The sequence below is a fragment of the Dendrobates tinctorius genome, unplaced genomic scaffold (assembly GCF_039654945.1).
Source record: "Dendrobates tinctorius isolate UK_male_01 unplaced genomic scaffold, ASM3965494v1 ptg000030l, whole genome shotgun sequence".
In the NCBI taxonomy this organism is placed as follows: domain Eukaryota; kingdom Metazoa; phylum Chordata; class Amphibia; order Anura; family Dendrobatidae; genus Dendrobates; species Dendrobates tinctorius.
The window spans coordinates 18,977,798-18,998,540 of record NW_027361698.1 but is presented as its reverse complement, the minus strand read 5'-3'; the positions used below and the strand labels follow the sequence as shown (position 1 = coordinate 18,998,540).

Here is a 20,743-nt window from a genome sequence, read left to right as displayed (position 1 = left end):
AGTTGATGGATGCCGGCCTCGTCCCCGTTGTTCTTCAGTATTATTTAATTTTTGTCAGTGGTTTTGTTAGTGTACTTTAATTTGAAAATGTCACTATCGACTGCGGTCTGATAAAGCATTTTAATCTGTGTGTTTATGGTTTTAGTGGTACTGTATGTGTTGTTACTCCCCTCTGTGTACTATTGTTTAGTGCTGTTTATTCTTTTGGTTGAGCATGTGATTTTCTTTTTTCATAGTGATTGGCGTCAGAGCAACCTGGATCATTTATTTAAACAGCATGCTCATTGACTTTTACAATAGTATTCCTGAAAATTCAGCAACTACTAAATTTGATTAAAAAATAATCCAAATTCTAGACTTGATGTCTAGATGGTACAAGGTCCAGTATGACCTTTATATACTCCAGTTCCCAATGCAGTGAATCGTTGCCTTCACCCTGTGTTGTGTGTGTGCTTGCCAACTAAAAATCCCAGGTTTCTTTGTCCCAGCATTAAGTCACTTTTTTTCCCCTCTAATCTCTCAATATGGTATATTGTTAATCAGGCCAGTGATTGTGGAGATCCCTCATTTTGCGGCACTGCGTGGAAAAGAGCGGGAGCTGGTCATACTGCGCAGTGAGACTGGTGACAACTGGAAAGAACACTTTTGTGAATTCACAGAGGATGAACTCAATGAGATACTTAATGGCATGGATGAAGGTATTATTGTCATTAATCTTTGTCAGCCAGATACCATGACTATTATCTTCTATAGTAAGGAATTTCTAAGTAGTAATAGAATAGAATTTATTTTACTTTACTTGACTTACTTTTTTTTACTTGTAGAAAGCTCTGTTCACACTGGTATCATGCTTCCTCTATGTTAGCACCATGGCAGACATATTTATATCTTTTATTGTGTTTTATGGATTTTATTTAATTTCACGCTTTTATTTTTCTCATTTTTTTGTAGTTCTGGACCCACCAGAAGAACTGGAAAGAAAGCGCATTTGTCGTATTATCACTCGAGACTTTCCACAGTATTTTGCAGTGGTTTCTCGTGTGAAACAGGACAACAACTTGATTGGACCCGAGGGAGGAATTCTTAGCAGCACTGTGGTCCCTCAAGTCCAAGCTGTCTTCCCAGAAGGTGCACTTACAAAGAGAATCCGTGTTGGCCTTCAGGTATCAACAGACTAGCAAGAATAATTGGTCATTGTACAGGGTCAGGACTAAACAGACCAAAAATGCCAAAGGCACATGTTGCCAACTACAGTATATTTATCCAGAGTGGAGTAGTTTTAGAGTTTGGGCCTGTAACTTTAAATGAAAATTCATTAGCATGAAAAAAATGTCAGAACCATTTTTTGCACATTTTATTGTTCCGGCAGTCTGGCTCCTACTCTGCTGTTACCTTCTAAAATGTAACTTCATAGTAGTGAAGAAAAATGTGATCTTGTAGCTGTGGGAGTAGGAGGCATGGCCAGGACAAGTGGTATGCAGGGTAGGCACCTGCCTAGTGTGCTACCTCCTGCCTCCCCGATGAGGTTGCAAAAAAAAACCCTGCCACTGCTGAATTCCTGCAGCCGCCCTGCACCTTTCTCTGGCCGCAGGCATTCAGCAAAGTGATGGCCGGGATGCGGACACACAGTGGAGCAGTGTCAGTCACTGACACCGCTCACCCCTCTCTCTGCCTTAGCCTCAGCTGTCGCTCACTCCCTGCACTCAATTGTATTCATGTCTGGCAGACGTACATATAATTGATATCGGCGGCGCCCGGGATTGGAGCAGAGGAGCTGTTATCAGCTCCCTGCCCTGCTGGGAGCTCCTTCAGATTGCAGACCACTTCCGGCCTCTGCCCTGTTTGAGACAGCACACTTAGGGGATGTCGGATGGAGCTATACAGTGACGTCATCGCGCCATCCAGCGCCACTGCTGCACTGCTGTACTTCATGGCATAGGAGACGAGGATGGAGAGCCGAGTTTTTACTTTGCCAATGAATAGTGGCTATAACAATAGAGACTGACTGTGGGGACATTGGGGGGCTGAATGTGGGGACAATATTGGGGAGCTGGCTGTGGGGGCAATATAGGTACGCTGGCTGTGGGGACATAAAGGGGCTGTTTGTGGGGATAGTATGGGAGCTGGCTGTGGGGACATTGAAGGGCTGGATGTGAAGACATTGAGGAGTTATCTGTCTGGCCAATATGAGGGAGTTGACTATGGGGACATTAGGGGGGGCTGAATGTGGGGACAATGTAGCAATAGGGACATTGAGGAGCTGGCTGTGGGGACAATATGGGGGAATTTGCTGTGGGGACATTGAGGAGCTGGCTGTGGGGACAATATGGTGGAGTTGGCTGTGGCGACATTGAGGGGCTGGCTGTGGGGACAATATGGGGGAGCTGACTGTGAGGACTGTATACTTAAGCTGGCTGTGGGGACATGGAGTGCTTGCTGTTGATATAATACGGGAGAGCTGGCTTTGGGGACATTAGAGGGGCTGAATGTGGGGACATTCAGGGGCTGAATTTGTGGACTTTGAGGGGCTGTGGTGGTGACCATACTACATAATCGGGAGCTGTGGTGGACATCATACTGCATAGGGGGCTGTGGTGAACATTGTATTGTATATTTGGGGGCTGTTGTGGATATACTGTTTGGGCTGCTGTGGTGACCATCATGCCATGTAAAGGGACACTGTGAGGGACAGATACAGTTTGGAGAATGCAACGTTATGGGCAGTATGAGGGCATAGTGTCTGAAAGGGCTTAGAATGGATATGGAGAGGGGGCAGCATGAAATGTGGGCACAGTATGGAGAGAAGTTAGCAGGGCAGGGGACAGGGTGGATATAATGAGTATAAGGGAAAATAGTAGAGTGGGGACAGCCTTTGTATAGGTCGTGATTCATAAGGATGGACTGGACGGTTTGTCAGTTAGAGCTGATAATGGCTGACAGTTTGGTGGTTATTATAGCTCATAAGGACGGACAGTGTGGTTATTATAGATCATTAAGGCGGATAGTGTGGAGGTCATATACATAGAAGGCTTATTTAGGGGGTAGTACGGACAGATATTTTTTATACAGAGGACATTTTAATAACACTTTTTTTTAAGGGCACCGTGTTGGGATTTGCTGCAGAAGAACAGAGAAGAGGGGAGTCTGCAGAGAAGAGCTGTGGATTTGAAAAGTCATCATGGCATCAGGATAAGATGGAAACGAAAAGAAAGAAACAACTCAATCGGAAAAAATGTCACCTATTACATACCTGGATATAAATGTTTACTTGTTGACACTGACTACTTCTCATCAGTACTGTGATTCCTGTGTGGTCCGCAGTCTGATAATGACTTATGACAACAGCTTGAGATACAAATGTATATGGGTCTGACATGACAATACAACTGCTGAACTAAGCTTGGTGATGTTTCCATGTACTGATGGTTTTTTTGGAGATGTATTTATGTACTGATGATGGTTCTAGTGACTTATTTATTTACTGATGATGGTTCTAGTACTGTATGTACTATTGTTGGCTATATATAAAGTTCCATTTATGTAGTGATGATGATTTTGGTTTTGTATTCGTTTACTGATGATGGTTTTTGTGATTAATACATCACCAGAACAACCATCACCACATGAACACTTCAAAAGAACCACCATCCGTACATGAATAAGTCACCAAAACAACCATCAATTTTGTTGCACTTGTAAACTGTATTTGTCACATGACGTACATAAAAACCATCAGACTTATCCCTTTATCTATAATGGGGTCTGTTTAGTTTTCATTAGGATATTCACCAAATGCTGAACACCTTAATTGAATCAAGCAGCCCCCATTATATTATATTATATTTAAGCTATAATAGTTTCCATGACCATCCTTGGGTCTGACTTTTAAATAAAGGACGCAAGCGATGAATATCACTATATGACCCTCGTATTGTGTAAATGGTCCGCAAACAATGAATAATTCTATATCTAACTTTAAATACACACTGATTGTTGAGCCTCACCCCAAAAATAAGGTAACATGTCTAGTGGAAGTAGTCATCAGAGCGGGAGGAGGGGGACGTCAGGGGACCTGTTACTTTAGTCTCTGACACATTCCTTTACTTGGGGACTGAGGCCTCATATATAGGGGAAGGGAACCGGCACCATGAGCATCATCTACCTAGGCCACCAAAATATCTTGTCCCGGCCCAGTCAGGGAGTCCCCATGGTGAAGGCACAGACGATTTATTACTATATGACTGTATACACATTGCTTAAGAAGCGTTATGTATGCTGATGGCGCTTCCTCCTCCATATGTGGCGATCATGTGATGGATATGTATAGGGAGAGAGCAGGAGAAGCTGGGTTATAGGAAATCTAGATAGCTTTGCTATGCTGCTAGTGGACTGCAATGAAATTTGGTGAAATATTACAATCCAGCCATGGCCGATGCTGCAATAGCATCTGCCATGGCTGGAGACACCGATCCGACCCCCCCACTGACTGACGGCGCCGATCCGCCACCGACTGACGGCGCCGATCAGCCGCCGCTGTCATAATCTGCTCCCCCTCCCCTTCCCTCCATTCCCTCCCGCCTTCTGATCACCCCCCCTCACCCTCCACGGTGCCTCCGACGTCCCTCTGGCCGTCCCGGTGTCCCGCCGTTCCGGATCATGGGCGCGCCATCTTGGAATATGGCGGGCGCATGCGCAGTGCGCCCCCTAGAATCTGCCGGCTGCAGATTCATTCATATATTTTGATCACTGTGATAGACCCTCACAGTGATCAAAATAAAAAAAAAAAGTAAATCACCGCCCCCCCTTATCACCCCCATAGGCAGGCACAAATAATAAAATAAAGAAAATATTTTTATTTTTCCATTAGGGTTAGAATTAGGTTTAGAAATAGGGTTAGGGTTAGAAATAGGATTAGGGTTGGAATTAGGGTTAGGGTTGGAATTAGGGTTAGGGTTGGAATTAGGGTTAAGATTAGGGTTAGGGGTGGGTTGGGATTAGGGTTAGGCTTGTGGTAGGGTTAGAGTTGGGATTAGGGTTAGGGGTGTGTTGGGGTTAGGGTTGGAGTTAGAATTGAGGGGTCTCCCCTGTTTAGGCACATCACGGGGTCTCCAAACGCGACATGATGCCACCATTTATTGCAGCCAATTTTGCGTTCAAAAAGTCAAACAGTGCTCCCTCCATTCCGAACCCTGACGTGTGCCCAAACAGTGGTTTACCCCCACATATGGGGTATCAGCGTATTCAGGAAAAATTGCACAACAACTTTGTGGGTCTAATTTCTCATGTTACACTTGGGAAAATAATAAATTGGGGGCTAAAAAAAAATATTTTTGTGGAAAAAAAGTGATTTTTTTATTTTCACGTCTCTGCGTTATAAACTTCTGTGAAGTACTTGGGGGTTCAAAGTGCTCACCACACATTTAGATAAGTTCCTTGGGCGGTCTAGTTTCCAAAATGGGGTCACTTGTGGGGGATTTCCACTGTTTAGGCACATCAGGGGCTCTGCAAACATAACATGACGCCCGCAGACCATTCCATCAAGTCGACATTTCAAAACGTCACTACTTCCCTTCCAAGCCCCGACGTGTGCCCAAACAGTGGTCCCCCCCACATATGGGGTACCAGCGTACTCGGGACAAACTGTACAACAACTTTTTGGGTCCAATTTCTCCTGTTACCCTTGTGAAAATAAAAAATTGCGTGCTAAAATATCATTTTTTGAGGAAAAAAATGATTTTTTTATTTTCATTGCTCTGCGTTATAAACTTCTGTGAAGCAATTGGGGGTTCAAAGTGCTCACCACACATCTAGATAAGTTCCTTCGGGGGGGTCTAGTTTCCAAAATGGGGTCACTTGTGGGGGAGCTCCAATGTTTAGGCACACAGGGGCTCTCCAAACACGACATGGTGTCCGCTAACGATTGGAGCTAATTTTCCATTCAAAAAGTCAAATGGCGCTCCTTCCCTTACGGGCCCTGCCGTGCGCCCAAACAATGGTTTATGACCACATATGAGGTATTGGTGTACTCAGGAGAAATTGCCCAACAAATTTTAGGGTCTATTTTATCCTGTTGCCCATGTGAAAATGAAAAAAACTGAGGCTAAAAGAAAATTTTTGTGAAAAAAGTACTTTTTTTTACGGATCAATTTGTGAAGCACCTAGGGGTTCAAAATGCTCACTATGCATCGAGATAAGTTCGTTGGAGGGTCTAGTTTCCAAAATGGGGTCACTTGTGGGGGAGCTCTAATGTTTAGGCACAGAGGGGCTCTCCAAACGCGACATGGCAACTGCTAAATATTCCAGCATATTTTCCATTCAAAAAGTCACATGGCGCTCCTTCCCTTCTGAGCCCTGCCATGCACCCAAACAGTGGTTTATGACCACATATGAGGTATCAGTGTACTCAGAAGAAATTACCCAATAAATTTTAGGATCCATTTTATCCTGTTACCCATGTGAAAATGAAAAAATTGATGCTAAAAGAAAATTTTTGTAAAAATTAAAATGTCCATTTTTTCCTTCCACGTTGTTTTAGTTCCTGTGAAGCACCTGAAGGGTTAATAATCTTCTTGAATGTAGTTTTGAGTAGCTTGAGAGGTGCAGTTTTTAGAATGGTGTCACTTTTGGGTATTTTCTGCCATATAGACCCCTCAACGTGACTTCAAATGTGAAGTGGTCCCTAAAAAAAATGGTTTTGTAAATTTTGTTGTAAAAATGAGAAATAGCTGGTCAAATTTTAACCCTTATAACTTCCTAACAAAAAAAAATTTGTTTACAAAATTGTGCTGATGTAAAGTAGATATGTGGGAAATGTTACGGTATGTATTAACTATTTTGTGTCACATAACTCTCTTGTTTAACAGAATAAAAATTCAAAATTTGAAAATTGCAAAATTTTAAAAATTTTCTCCAAACTTCCGTTTTTTTCACAAATAAAAGCAAAAATTATGGACCTAAATTTACCACTAACATGAAGCCCAATATGTCACGGAAAAACAAGAATCGCTACAATCCGTTGAAGCGTTCCTGAGTTATTACCTCATAAAGGGACACTGGTCAGAATTGCATAAAATGGCCTGGTCATTAATATAGGGGTTAAATATTGAAATGGCGCCAAGGAAAAAATTAAAAATAAATTGCGGTAAATACATAAATAATCGCAGGTGATAAGTAAATAAATAAAAATGCCGCTCTCAATCAAAATCACTGTTGCTGGTCTCACATCATAAAATGGGAACAGAGTGTTCATTTTTTTTGTGGTCATAAAAAGTAAAAAACAAACAGAATTTAATGAGCACAAGCTGCAATCTCCCCTTTCTGTAATGGGAAAATCTGTCTTCACTGAATACAGATTTTACCTGTAAATTAAAACTTTTGAGAATAGATTAGCAGAAGTTGATGTCTTTATTTTCACATGTATGATTTATTTATGAATAATAAATTAAAATGACAATTACTCTTTAAGTGTATTCTATTAATGACTTTAGGAAAGTCTCTGTAGAATAAATTATTATTGTCTGATTGGGCCATACATGTATACGATTCAGTAGCATTATAATACCCATATTGATCATAGTATAGATTTATGTAGACTGTGTTTTTTTGCTGTCAGTAATTAATAATACTGAGTGATGAGAAAGACTAATTGAGCTACGTTCATGTACAAGCAAAGTAGAACTGTTTAAATAAAGATGTATAGTGTGCAGAAATAGATTGAGACCAGTGTCCTTCTATTCATACTATAGGCCCAGCCAATGCACCCAGAACTAGTGAAGAAGATACTAGGCAATAAGGCAACATTCAGTCCTATTGTAACATTAGAGCCAAGAAGAAGGAAATTCCACAAGCCTATAACAATGACTATCCCAGTTCCCAAGGCCTCTAGCGATGCAATGCTGAATGGATACGGTGGTGAGACTCCTACGCTACGCTTACTATGCAGTATAACCGGTAAGTATTTTGGAATTGCAGTATTTTTACTATATTACACTATATTGATATAGATTTGACATTTCTTGAACCTGAATATCTTTGCATTTTTGTATAATTTTTTTTATAGTAACCTTTTATTAGCCATTTTTGTCAAATGCTAAATATAATAAAATAATAAAAAATAAAATTATAAATAGTTAACAAAAAAATATCAAGCAGTAGTTGTCTACAATTCATTAAAATCCTTCGCTGGTGACTTGTGAGCTGTTTAAAAATCATTTATCACATGAAATGATGTCCTTTCAATTTAATTGTTGATATATCTTAATATTAAATTCTTGATATTGAATATTTATAAACTATATGCTTGCCTTTAGGTGGTACAACTCCCGCACAATGGGAAGACATCACCGGGACCACACCACTTACATTCGTTAATGAATGTGTCTCTTTTACTACTAATGTATCTGCTAGGTAAAGTACCACATTAGGATATACATGATTGGTTAAAGATTTGGGGACATTTGTTCTTTTCCACCAGGAGCTCAAATATTTTGGGGATATTCTTTAGAACTAATTTAAGAGCTTACTGATATCTCTTTACCATTCTTCCAAAATATTTGGTTTTAGTTAACTTTTTAAAGAACACATTGTGAATTGCTCATTGTCTTATGTTCAAAACTGGAAGTCTACCCTTTCGCATATACAAGAATTGAAAGCAAAAGTCAAACCTGTACATATCGGATAAAGTAACAAGAAAAACAGCACTCACCCGATCCTTCTTTCAAGCTGTGGTTTTAATCCATGAAAATGGTTACATTGATATTTGTGGAGGTGCAAGTGTCATGGGAGTTTTTTCATGAGTAGTGAGACCTGCCGGACTACAGCCATTTCTACGTTTTATGGACCCGTAGAAGCGCCAAAAAGGTGTGAAATGGCAGTAGTCCGGCAGGTCTCACTACTCATGAAAAAACTCACCTAACACCTGCACCTCTGCAAATATCAATGTAACCATTTTCATGTTCTCCTTGTTACTTTTTCTGATATAATACATGTTCTTTATACATGCACCACCCAGAAGTGATCCGAAGAGGCTATTTCTGAGGATTTGGGTTGAAACAACACACGGAAAAAAAAGTGACTTGGTACCTGCAATAAACCTTTTTTTATCAAATATGTACATGCTCTTAATTTCTTTCTGTTAAACTTTGAAAGAACATGCCTTACTTTAAATGGGTTGTTCATGTTTAGGCCGAAAATCTGCAGTCACTCTGTGTGACTGCAGACTTGTGAATCCTTAGAGTACGTTCTACCACAATTCCAGCTCTGGGAGCGGTCGGTCATGTCACTGCAAGTATGCGATAGGCATACCCCCGCCACATTCTGACTAGACCTGCATGGCCTCGCTCAATGCCAATGAATTCAGCAAGACCTCTCTTGTCTAGTTGGAATGTTGTCAGTAGTATGCATATCACATACTTGCAGTCAGCATAATGGTCCAATCACGCCGTCAGCAGCAGAGTCCTGACAATGCACGCTGTGCATAATGTGAGGATACAGAGGTCTCCAGTCACATAAAGTTATTGAAGACTTTCTTGTCAAACCTGTTCAACCCCTACATTTTTAGGAACCATGCCTTAAAACACATTTCACACCTCATTTTTTTGGCAACCAAAAGTCAATATTTTTAAGTGATTTCATATATACCGGTTTTAGTTCTTACTACTTTTCTATTCCTTTTTTCTGTATGACTAGTTTTCTGCCTTTTTACACTAGCATTTACTACTGGTTGTGAGCTGGTAAAGTCATGTCTGAATCAAATGCACTTAGTCTTATATTGAAACTTGTATATTATTATTTCCTTCATTTATATTTCATTCTTTTTTCTAAATTTCAGACAGTTTTATATTTAATGCCTTTTTATTTTCTATCCTTGAGCCAATCAAAATGTGTTTTAATTTGCAGGTTCTGGTTAATAGACTGCCGACAGATCCAAGAGTCTGTTACTTTTGCCAGCCAAGTGTACAGAGAAATTATTTGTGTACCTTATATGGCCAAATTTGTTGTGTTTGCCAAATCCCATGACCCCATTGAAGCACGTCTGAGATGTTTCTGCATGACTGATGACAAAGTAGACAAGACACTGGAGCAGCAAGAAAACTTTGCAGAAGTTGCAAGGAGTAGAGATGTAGAGGTTAGTGTTTCCCTGTAACAAATATAGTAACCTTGCATAGCAAGATATTTGTAATTAATCTGGGATAAAAAATAGATATTTAAATTGGTAGAAAAATCATATTTTTGTTTTATTATGTATTGTAATGTAATAGGTTTATCTGATCCACCAAACCACTGCACGAGTAGTAACCCTCACCTACTGTATCCTCACCCATCCCCTGTAGATTGTGAGCCCTCGCGGGCGGGGTTCTCTCTCCTCCTGTACCAATCGTGGTCTGTATTGTTTAAGATTACTGTACTTGTTTTTTATTATATATAACCCTTTTCACATGTAAACGCCATGGAATAAATGGAGCTATAATAATAAATTATAATAATCTGAAATGTTCTTTTAGGTCCTGGAAGGAAAGCCAATCTATGTGGACTGCTTTGGGAACTTAATACCCTTAATAAAGAGTGGTCAACATCACATATTTAGTTTCTACGCCTTTAAAGAAAATAGACTTCCATTTTTTGTCAAGGTAACATTCATACCAAATTCAAGGCATATGATTGTAATCAGCTGGGTTCTTTCTAGCTTTTGGATACATTTTCTCATAATTAGCTAAAATGCAATCAATTCTTATTTTTCCAGTTGATCTGTCATTGGTTTATGACCAATGATCACACTGTTATGGTATTTTGAATATTTTGAATTTCTTATCTAAACCACCACCAAAGGAATGTGACATATAATGTTTCAATAACAGGTGCGAGATACAACCCAGGAACCCTGTGGACGCCTTTCTTTCATGAAGGAGCCAAAATCCTCTAGAGGCCTTGTGCATCAAGCCATTTGCAATCTAAATTTCACTTTACCACTTTATAATAAGGTAAGATTTATTTTAAGGCATACATTTTTTGTAACGGACTACATAATACTAGAGTAGTTTAGTGTCACACAGTTGATTGTGATAGGCACAAAGGTCATTACGGTGAAGTAGAGGGATAGTTAGGCTGGAGGATCATGGAGTGGGTCTTCCTATTGAAGGCTCATTATTGCTCTTGGCTTATTTGTGAAGATGCATACCTGAAGGGGATGACTATGGAGCATACATTTGTTCAGACTAGAAGGATTCATCATGCAGTAGTAATAAGCAAAACTGTAAAAATCAGTAGTTCAGGAAAATGGAGGCTAAAAACATCTTTATTATTTTATGTGGAAAGCATCACTCTGCAGTATTACAATTTCCTGTGTGCAACATATTGAGGACGTGGGAAAGTCAGTGACTGAAACCTTTAATGATCGTGTTTATATTTGACCCAATATTGTTTATTACCCTAGCATACATTTGTTATTGGGTATATTCTTTTCAAGCCTTCTGCATTTTGCATTTGGATTAGCACCATAGCTAGAGTTTTTTGTCTTTTGCGTAATTCTTAGTATTGACGTAGAGAGTTTTGTAGCATGCAACGGTAGGCACAGTGACAAAAGCTAAATGCCTAGGAAACTCTGTTTTACTGTTAGGCCTTTGCAACATGTACAATTACAAAAGACATTGCTACCTTGCCTGTGATTCTCACTTAGCAACAGTGGTACAAGGATCTGCCTGATGGAAATGTAAAATAGATCCTGAGGAATGACTTTGGCTGGTGCTTCAAAAACAAACGGGCTTTAAAGAGTATCTAAACTTTTTTTTTTGTTATTAGCCTTTGCAAGGTAATAAATATTTTTCATATAAGCCATTACCTTATTTTGCTTCCTTTTCTCTCAAATACAATGCTGTGCAAATTAATTGGGACAAAGCATTTTTTTAAATAAAATCGTACGTTGGTTACCAGTCAGTGATTCAAACCAGTTTTAACTGATTTGAACAGGCACTCACACCTGTTCAAAGCAGTTAAAACTGGTTTGAATCACTGACTGGTAACCAACTTACGATTTTACTTAAAAAAATGCTTTGTCCCAATTAATTTGCACAGCATTGTAGAATTATAGCAGTTCTGTTTTAACTGTCTAGTTCATGCTCTTTTATAATCTACTTTGAATTGCTACTCTAGCAAGAATTTATATGCAGCTGCTATTTACAAACACTTTCAACTGCATAAGCACAGGGAAGGAGAGCCCAGGAGCTCAAATAACAAAAGTGTTTGGAAATAGTGTTTGAGTATGGTTTCTTGGTAGGCTAAAGCTGCAATTCAAGGCTGCTTGTAAAAGAGCATGAGCTAGATAGCAAAAAGAACATTGTCAGCATGGAGTTTGAGAGAGAAAATGGCTAAATAATGTAGTGGAGTATGGTACAAAGGTTCATAAATTTGCAAAGGCTGATCAATAACTGCCGTAAATAACTAAGAGTCTTTAAGAAGGACATGTTCATTGTGACAAAAACATAAAAAGTAGCAGTAGATGAAATTAGAAAACGTTCCATAAATACATATCAATAGCTATTTAGACAATTTCCTTCAATATTTCAGCCAAGCAGATTTTACATTTACCATAGCAGAATGAGCTCAAAAGCTTGTAAAATTCTCTACTCTTTTTGGAGAAACTAACTATGGAGGGAAAGAATATGATTCTACACCACACCTAAATAATAAATAGAGCTATGTCCTCAGATCTAGCAGTGTTTGGGGTGAGCCAATCAATTTTTCTGTTTCGCTGTTAATTAACTCACTAGTCCATGGAATATGGTGGAAGAATTGATGTTTATTATGCAACCAAACTAAAGGAGAAGCAATAGTAGAAAGAGATATATGGATAAATCTGCTGCGATGCTGGTCAGGAAAATATCCATTGGCGATGATGGTGTTGAACAAAGAAGTTTTATTAATCTTCATTTTTTCAGAGTTGAACAAACTTCTTCATCAGGAAAAAAATTCAACGAGCATTTTAGTTTTTTTTTTCCCTGATGAAGGTGTTTGTTCAACTCTGAAACTGCTCATTGTTCAACACCCTAATCCACATTGGATATCTTCTTGACAGCAGATTTATCCATATATTCCATTCTACTATTGCATTTACTGCTGGTTTTATTCCAGCATATGGAGAAGCAGTAGCTGGTATCTATATCTGCATAGGAATTGTGCCTGACGCAACCCAGTCAGGTGAGCAATACCATACTATTTTATTTTTATTACCCGTGTCATGCCCTATTGTGTGCTTTTTGGCACTTTTTAACTAAACTAAAGGAGAAGGACATAGCAGCTTCTAAACGGTTATTTTACTAGAGTAGGACCTAACAGCTTCTAGAGGGTTAATCTATTAAAGGAGGGCATAGATGTTCTTATAGGGCTAATTTAAGTCCCTCACTACATGCATACATAGCCAGCAACCACCAATCAAATATAAGAAGAAGACTTTATGGTTTATCCCCGAAGTTGCTGCTTCTAGCCTTCTCAACCTCCTTCCACATTACATCACAAAATGCAGATATTCATACTTAATTGCTGATATAACTACATGAAGTAAGACATCAGCACACCCTTGGCCTCTATATGTTGTACACAGTCTCTTCCCTCACAGTGGTATCTTCCAGCTCAGAAGTAGAAAGTCTTACAAATCTGACAAAATAATGAGGCTTCACCACTGCATAAAGAACCTGCCCCAGACTAATCCAGTTTCCCTTTCTTAGGCTACTTTCACACTTGCGTTTTTTGCGCTGCGCTGCGTGTGCAGTGCGAACATGCATAAAAAACACATGATGTGTATTTTATGCGTTTTCGTGTTTTTTGCGCATGGTTTTTGCAAAAAAAGCATGCGTTTGCTCCCATAGACTTTAATGGGTTTTTGGGTGAATTTTGTGCGCATTGCGTGTGCATGCGGTTTTTTTTTTAGACAGGTCGGACGCACAAAAAATGCAACAGGATGCATTTTGTGAGCCCGGGCGCACACTACAAAAAAAACGCGTGCGCATACAAATGCATGACAATGCGCACCCATGTTAAGTATAGGGAAAAAAATGCATGTGCATTTATGCGCAAAAACGCAGCACAAAAAAAACGCAAGTGTGAAAGTAGCCTTATCTCATTGTATGTATTTAAGAAAAGTTTTAAGTCTCCTTTTAATTCACAAGGTTTTCCAGGAGGTGATATGTGCTCATAACGCTTTAGTGACCACCAATACGTCTTTTTACTGACCACAGATATCAGACAATAGCATCCTCCCACTGATGAAAATGCAGCAGCTGTAGACTGTACACTATAGCTGATACCTTGCTGTATGAGCCTTGATTGGTTTTGGCTGCTGTCAATAGTGATTACGGCATCTAAATGGGCAACAGAGTGTTGGGGGCTCCATCACATTTAGGTGGTAAAAATAACATTTTTTCCTTCCTGTCATGCCACTTTGCATTAACTCCTGAAGAAAAGCACTTGAATGGTTAATAAACTACCTGACAACAGTTTTGAATACGTTGAGGGGAGCTGTTTTTAAAATGCTCTCACTTTTGGGGATTTTACAACATATAGGTCTGCTAAAGTCCCTTCAAATCTGAATAGGTCTCTAAAAAAGTACGGTAAGTTTTGTTAATTTCCTTGAAAAATTGCTGCTACAATTTTAAATCTTCTAACATTCTAACGAGATAAAGGATACTTTAAAAATGGTTTTGATGTAAAGCAGACATGAGGGAAATGTTGTTTAATGACTATTTTATGTAGTGTGATTGTCTGGATTAAAGGGATAATCATTTAATGTTTGAAAATAGCTATTTTTTATTTTTGTTTACAAATTTCTGATATTTTTTAAAATAACATAATATACTATATGTCAGGAAAAAAGTCTCAAAATCACTGAGATCTGTTGAAGTGTTCTAGGGTTACTGTCACTTAAAGTGACACTGGTCAGATTTGAAAAATTTGGCCCGGTCACTAAGGGGTTAAAAGAAAAACCATTTCACAATATATTCTAACTTTTATTTTTCATTGCAACTGGCAGTAGAAATTGCACCACTGCTTCCAGAACTGTTCATGTGGCATATTGGTTCATTTTGTCTTTAGGCATAAATTAACTCTGTGATTTGATGTTATTTTTTTATGCTATTTTTTAAACCAATAGCCAGGTTTAAAAAGCATGAAATCATTTGTATTCTTTGTATTATTTTTTTCTTATGTCTGGCACCCTGAAATTCAAAGGAATCCGAATCGGATCAAGAATATGAAGATGAGGTAATTTCAATAATTCAGATGTACAATAAAGACTTGATAGTATAGCTCAGTATATTTTTAGTGTACAATCAGCTTATGCGCCAGGAAAATCCTTTACTGTAATATGCAAAATGTAAGGCATCCAGTGTATTATATTGCATACTGTCCTGTCGGCCTGTTGGCTCAAGTTTCAAAAGTTGCTGCATGTTAAACCTTTTTACACAGAAAGCCTTATACAGAAAATAGTTCAGCCTTGTAAGCCGTGGTTTATTTTTGAACTGTACTTGCTGGGCAGTGAGGTGCCAGTGGATTAATTTTGCAGAAGGAAGAGGCAGTTAATGCACTTCTCCATAGTTTTTTTTTTTTTCATTTCAGTGCTTAAGTGGTGCCAGTAATGTAAGTTCCCTGACCCTCGTACCGTATTTTTCAGACTATAAAGCCGGGGTCAGACTTGCGAGTGTGATGCGAGAAACTCGCATCAATACCCGACACTGCCACCGGAACTTGGGACTGGAGTGTGCGGATGCATGTATTACTATGCAGCTGAGCGCTCCGGTCCCAAGTGCTGGCTGCAGTGCCTGGTGTTGATGCGAGAGATTCGCGCAAGTTTCTCACATCGCACTCACAAGGCTGACCCCGGCCTAAGGATGGGATATCCCAGAGGCCACCGCATCACAGCAATGGATGTGTGGCGGCTCTGGGCTTTCAGAAAATGTCTTCAGAGTCCTCGCACCTTTAGCACCGCCGAACCTGCTGCACCAATCTTGGATGGGAGTCATATTGCCGGACCACCAAACACCCCCTGTTACCATGCTCCACCAGCTGAATTCGGACTGTAACAACAGACCCCCCATTTGACACATTAATTTTTTTCCCTATTTTCCTTCTGAAAATTTGGGGTTCATATTATGGTCTGGTGCGTCTTATAGTCCGAAAAATATGCTAATACACTTACCAGCTGCTGTCTTGAGCTGCTCCAGACCCGCTCCACCATCTAGTGACCACAGCTGAGGATTGACAGTAAGGCCTGTTTCACACTTCAGTCTTTTTGCATCAGTCACAATCCAGCATTTAAAAAAAAAAAGGATCCGTCGCAGATTGTGACAAAACTGATGCGACGGATCCGTTTTTTCGCTGGATCCGACTGCCCTATCTTTTAATAATATTTGGAGCATGCTCAGTTTAAAAAAACGGAATCTGTCGCTGGATTCCGTCATGTGACGGACGGCGATGGATCCGTCGCCCATAGGCGACCATTATGGCAGACGGATCCGTCGCTGTCCAACTTTTCGACTGAGACAAAAAACGTTCCTATGGACGTTTTTTCCAGCCGACGGTCACCGACTTTCCAACGGATCCGTCACACGAACGACGAAACGGATGGCCATCTTTCGCAATCCGTCGGCAATTCAAGTCTATGGGAAAAAAGACGGATCCAGCGGGATATGGCATGATAAGAGTGTATGCTAATAGTTTTGATGATTCAAAGTTCAGAAAAGATCCTGTTTGAGAAATATTTTGAAATGGTGGCATCAAGAGGTAGTAGGTGTATAAATGTGAGATTTGAAGGACAGAGCAGTATCAAAAGGTTACCCAAAAGCACTAGACTTGGGAGTTTGGGGAAAACCTGTTGCCATTATCAGTGATTGTTAAGTCTAGTGGGGATTTAAGTTAGTTTGTGGAAACATAATTAATTTAGTTTTGTCTATGTTGAGGTTAAGAAAGTAGGAAGAGTAGAGCATGGATATGGCTAATAGACACTCTGTAATTCTGGACAACAGAGAGGGGGCTGTGATGTCATAGCTTTTGGAGAGGATCTGTAGTAGGAGGGAGTGGTTGACAATGTCAAAGGCAGAGGAGTACAGAGTAATGTTGTTTGGCATTGGCAGTTAGTAGGTTGTAAGCAACTTCAGTAGCGTTTTGTGGTGGTAAGCCAGCTTGTCAAATAGCGAGGCGGAAGAAAGTTCAAGATGGACATGATGTTTAATGAGTTTATAAAATGGGAATAAAGAGATGAAGTAATAACTGAACAAAGAGGAGGGCCCGAGTGATGGTTTTGTAAAGGGATTGTCCAGTCTAGTGCAAATTTTCAACAAGAATTGCAGGTTGACGAATCCTATGGCTACATGCCCACGATGAGTTTTTATCTCATTTTTCATGCCACGTATTTTTGTTGTGGGAAATATGCCACGTTTTACAGTACCAGCAAAGTGGATGGGTTTTATACAAAACTCATGTCCACTGTGCTTCTTTTTTACGCTGCATAAACTCACCTGCGGTGCGTTTTCCAATTTCAGCATGTCAATTTCTCTTGCCGGAACGCTGAGTTTTAAGTGCAGAATTTTCCCATAGACTTGAATTTGATGCGGAAAATCCGCAGATAAAAACGGACCTAAATGCATCATAAACGTTTGTTATCTGCACCTAAGAATCTCAATACCAGGAAGTTTCAAAAACAAAACAGCTTTATTTAAAACATGACACACCCAACAGAGACAAAGAATTCAATGTCAAAAACGTGAAAAAAATGCAGAATCAAAAAACACACACAAAAATGCAATGAAACAAAAAGCAAGCTAACTAAGGAGCAGAAATTCTACAGCATCAAAAACGCAGCTAACACTGGTCATTAATACGTAGCCTAACAGTGTTTAACATGCTTGTTGGTGCAAGTGGTCAAGCTGTAACCGCAAGTATGTGATTTGCTTTTTTGCAGTCATGTGCTGACTAGCTGGAAGTATACAAGTCGTTAACAGATGACCGCTCAAAGAGAGAGCCAAAATTTGCACTGGGCAGGACAACCACATAAGCTATGTGTGTGATCTCTGCATGTTTAATGAAGGGAAAATGCTAGTTGTTAATAGGACAAGGTAGAGGGTCAGGGCTGGGATAAACACTGTACAAAGGTTAGGGATAAGATAAAACAGGATATAATTAAGTGGGACAGGTGGTGAGAACATGGTGGAAAGCTTTTAATCTGAAGTGGTGGAGAAAGAAAAAACAGTTAGTGGGAGAGGAGTGGGAAGCTGAATCGGGAGATATCGGAGACTGCCCTGTGGGAAAGAGGGTGGAGTTAAAAGTGTTGAATAATTAATTGTTTTGGGACACAGAAGATATGACACTAGAGGAATAGTCTGTGAGAGATTAGGCTAGACTTGACGATGGCGATTGATTCTAAGTGATAATGTGTTCGTTGGAGTGTTTTTCCTTCCACCGGACCTCTGTAGCCCTGGAAGCTGGCTTCTTTTTTTTATGGTTGGCTGTACCACCACTGCTTATTGATTTCTCGGGTTTGATTGTGTGTGAGTCAAGTGATAGTTTATAGCTAAAGTGATTGTAATGTTACAGAAAGCAATGGCTGCTTTTATGTTTTTATGTGAAAGTATAAAGTGATAGAAGATAGTCGAGGAGCCTGTAATTATCAAAATGTGTAAGGTTCCTGTAAGGTTGTGGTATTTTCTGAACTGAGAGGGCAATAGAGAAAAAAGGAAGAGAAAGTAAAATTGTGGTCAGAGTGAGGAAGAGGTGAGTTGGAAAGGTTAAATAGGGAGCAGATGTGGGTAAGGATTAGGGCTAACTTTGTGAGTGGCTGTGGTGGGCGATCAAAGGAGAATGAAAGTGCCAGGAGCTTGGAGTATCTTGAAGTCATCCATAATGATGGTGGGATGGCTTTTAAGAAGAAATGTAGTAACCTAGTGGTTGATAGATGACAGCTGCTTGGATTATACAGGGAGAGCAAATACAGACAGAGTGTATTTGATAAGAAGGGAAGAGGTGGAATTATGTTGTAGTAGCAGATAGCAGATCTGATAAGAGAAGGCTGACTCCGTCATGTTTGCTGCTAGGATGGGGAATGAAAGTAAATTGGAGAATGCTACGAGGAAGTGCTGCCAAGAAAGTAGCATCAGAGAGAGTTATCCATGTTTCTGCTAGGATAAGTCAAGGAAAATTAGTACGTCATGGACGAACAGTAGGAGACGTTATTGCAGACTGAACATGCATGGTACACTGCACTTTCATTGTAAATAAACTAAATGCAAATAATGTAATGGAAACCTGTCACATATTTCTTCACTTAATAAGATAAGTTGATAAATGCACTTTAGTAAATATAGCCAACTTGAGTTCAGACAAGTAAAGCATTAACCACTTTCTTTAAAGGAAGTCTATTACCCCTAAATTGCAAATTCAGCTATTAAAGCACTTATATAGGTGTCTTAGCCAAATCAATACCAGTAATATATATTTTAGAATTGTAGTTGCACATAAATTCACTTTTAATATATATGCAAATGAGGACTCTTTGGTGCACCCTTGATGTGGCTAATATCTGATCACCTTTCGCCTTCCTATGTATATTTCCAGCACTGTCCCTGATCTTGATTGACAGCACTGGGATTCTCACCATGAACGCTCCCTAAATGTAGATTCCTGTTCCTGCACATTTGCACTGACATTGGAGGAGCCCAGCAGCACACTCACTTGAACAGGGCAGTGTGCACACAGTGTGGGTATGGGCACACTTTGATGTCTGGTTCCTCTCTGACGCAGCACGTTTGCTAAATTTAGTGAGTGGCAGAGAACAGAGTGTGCCTGCACCCACACTAACCATCATGACACTGTAAACCCGCTGCAGGGCTCCACCAATGTCAGTGCACACTAGCAAGACCAGGGATTTTAGTCTAGAGAATGCTCTCTGTGAGAAACTCATCCCTGTCAATCAAGATTAGGGACAGTGGTAGATGCAAATTGGAGGTGATGGCGTAAAGGTACCATCACATTTAGCGATGCACCAGCGATCCCGACAATGATATAACCCGAGAAACTGGGTCTGAGCAGAAAAAGTAAATTAATGTGCATGTCAGGATCGCTGGTGCATCGCTAAATGGTCGCTAGTGAGCTTCCAAACAGGCAGATCTCACCAGCGACATAGCAGCGGTCGGAGGTCATTACTTACCTGTCAGAAGCGGTGATGAAGATGTCCTCCCGCCCGTGTCCTCGAAACGGCCCAGGACGTTCTCGCGCGATCAGCGATAACCAGCGGGGGAGCCGGTCGGAGGTAAGTATCACACATAGCGATATCGCTAGCAATATCGCTGCTGCGTCACAAAATCGGTGACGCTTTAGCGATCTCGCTTAGTGTGACGGGCCCTTAAGAGTGCCTTAAGATATTTGCAACACCAATTTTGCACCAAAGCTAAATCTTTTGCACATAGATTCAAAGTAAATTTATCTATAACTACAACTCAAAAAATGTATATGACTGGTACGATTTTTATAGGGGCTAAGTCCCCTATATAAATGTTTAAGAAGATAAATATGCATTTTGGGGGTGACAGTCCCTTTATGCACTTATCTTACTACAATATCAAAATCTTCATAAATATTTTAATTTTAATTGCTTCTTTGTCCTTTTTTCCAGGGAAATCTAACATCTGAAAAAAGTAAGTGGTCTAGTATGTATAAATTAAGCCTTGAATGATTAAATTGAGCTAAGCATGTAAGCCATGCTAAC

At 39.9% G+C, this 20,743-nt stretch overlaps 1 protein-coding gene across 34 annotated transcripts in view; it reads left to right on the top strand.

The window, feature by feature from the left end:
* ANK2 (ankyrin 2) overlaps positions 1–20,743 on the top strand; it is a 772,868-nt gene that overhangs the window by 676,744 nt on the left and 75,381 nt on the right. For all 34 annotated transcript variants that reach the window (XM_073571907.1, XM_073571914.1, XM_073571911.1 and 31 more), the window contains 9 exons: positions 544–698; positions 952–1,163; positions 7,746–7,950; positions 8,310–8,406; positions 9,898–10,126; positions 10,503–10,628; positions 10,857–10,979; positions 15,217–15,249; positions 20,651–20,672. In XM_073571907.1, the coding sequence (XP_073428008.1) occupies positions 544–698; positions 952–1,163; positions 7,746–7,950; positions 8,310–8,406; positions 9,898–10,126; positions 10,503–10,628; positions 10,857–10,979; positions 15,217–15,249; positions 20,651–20,672 (1,202 nt within the window). The remainder of the gene's footprint in view (positions 1–543; positions 699–951; positions 1,164–7,745; positions 7,951–8,309; positions 8,407–9,897; positions 10,127–10,502; positions 10,629–10,856; positions 10,980–15,216; positions 15,250–20,650; positions 20,673–20,743) is intronic.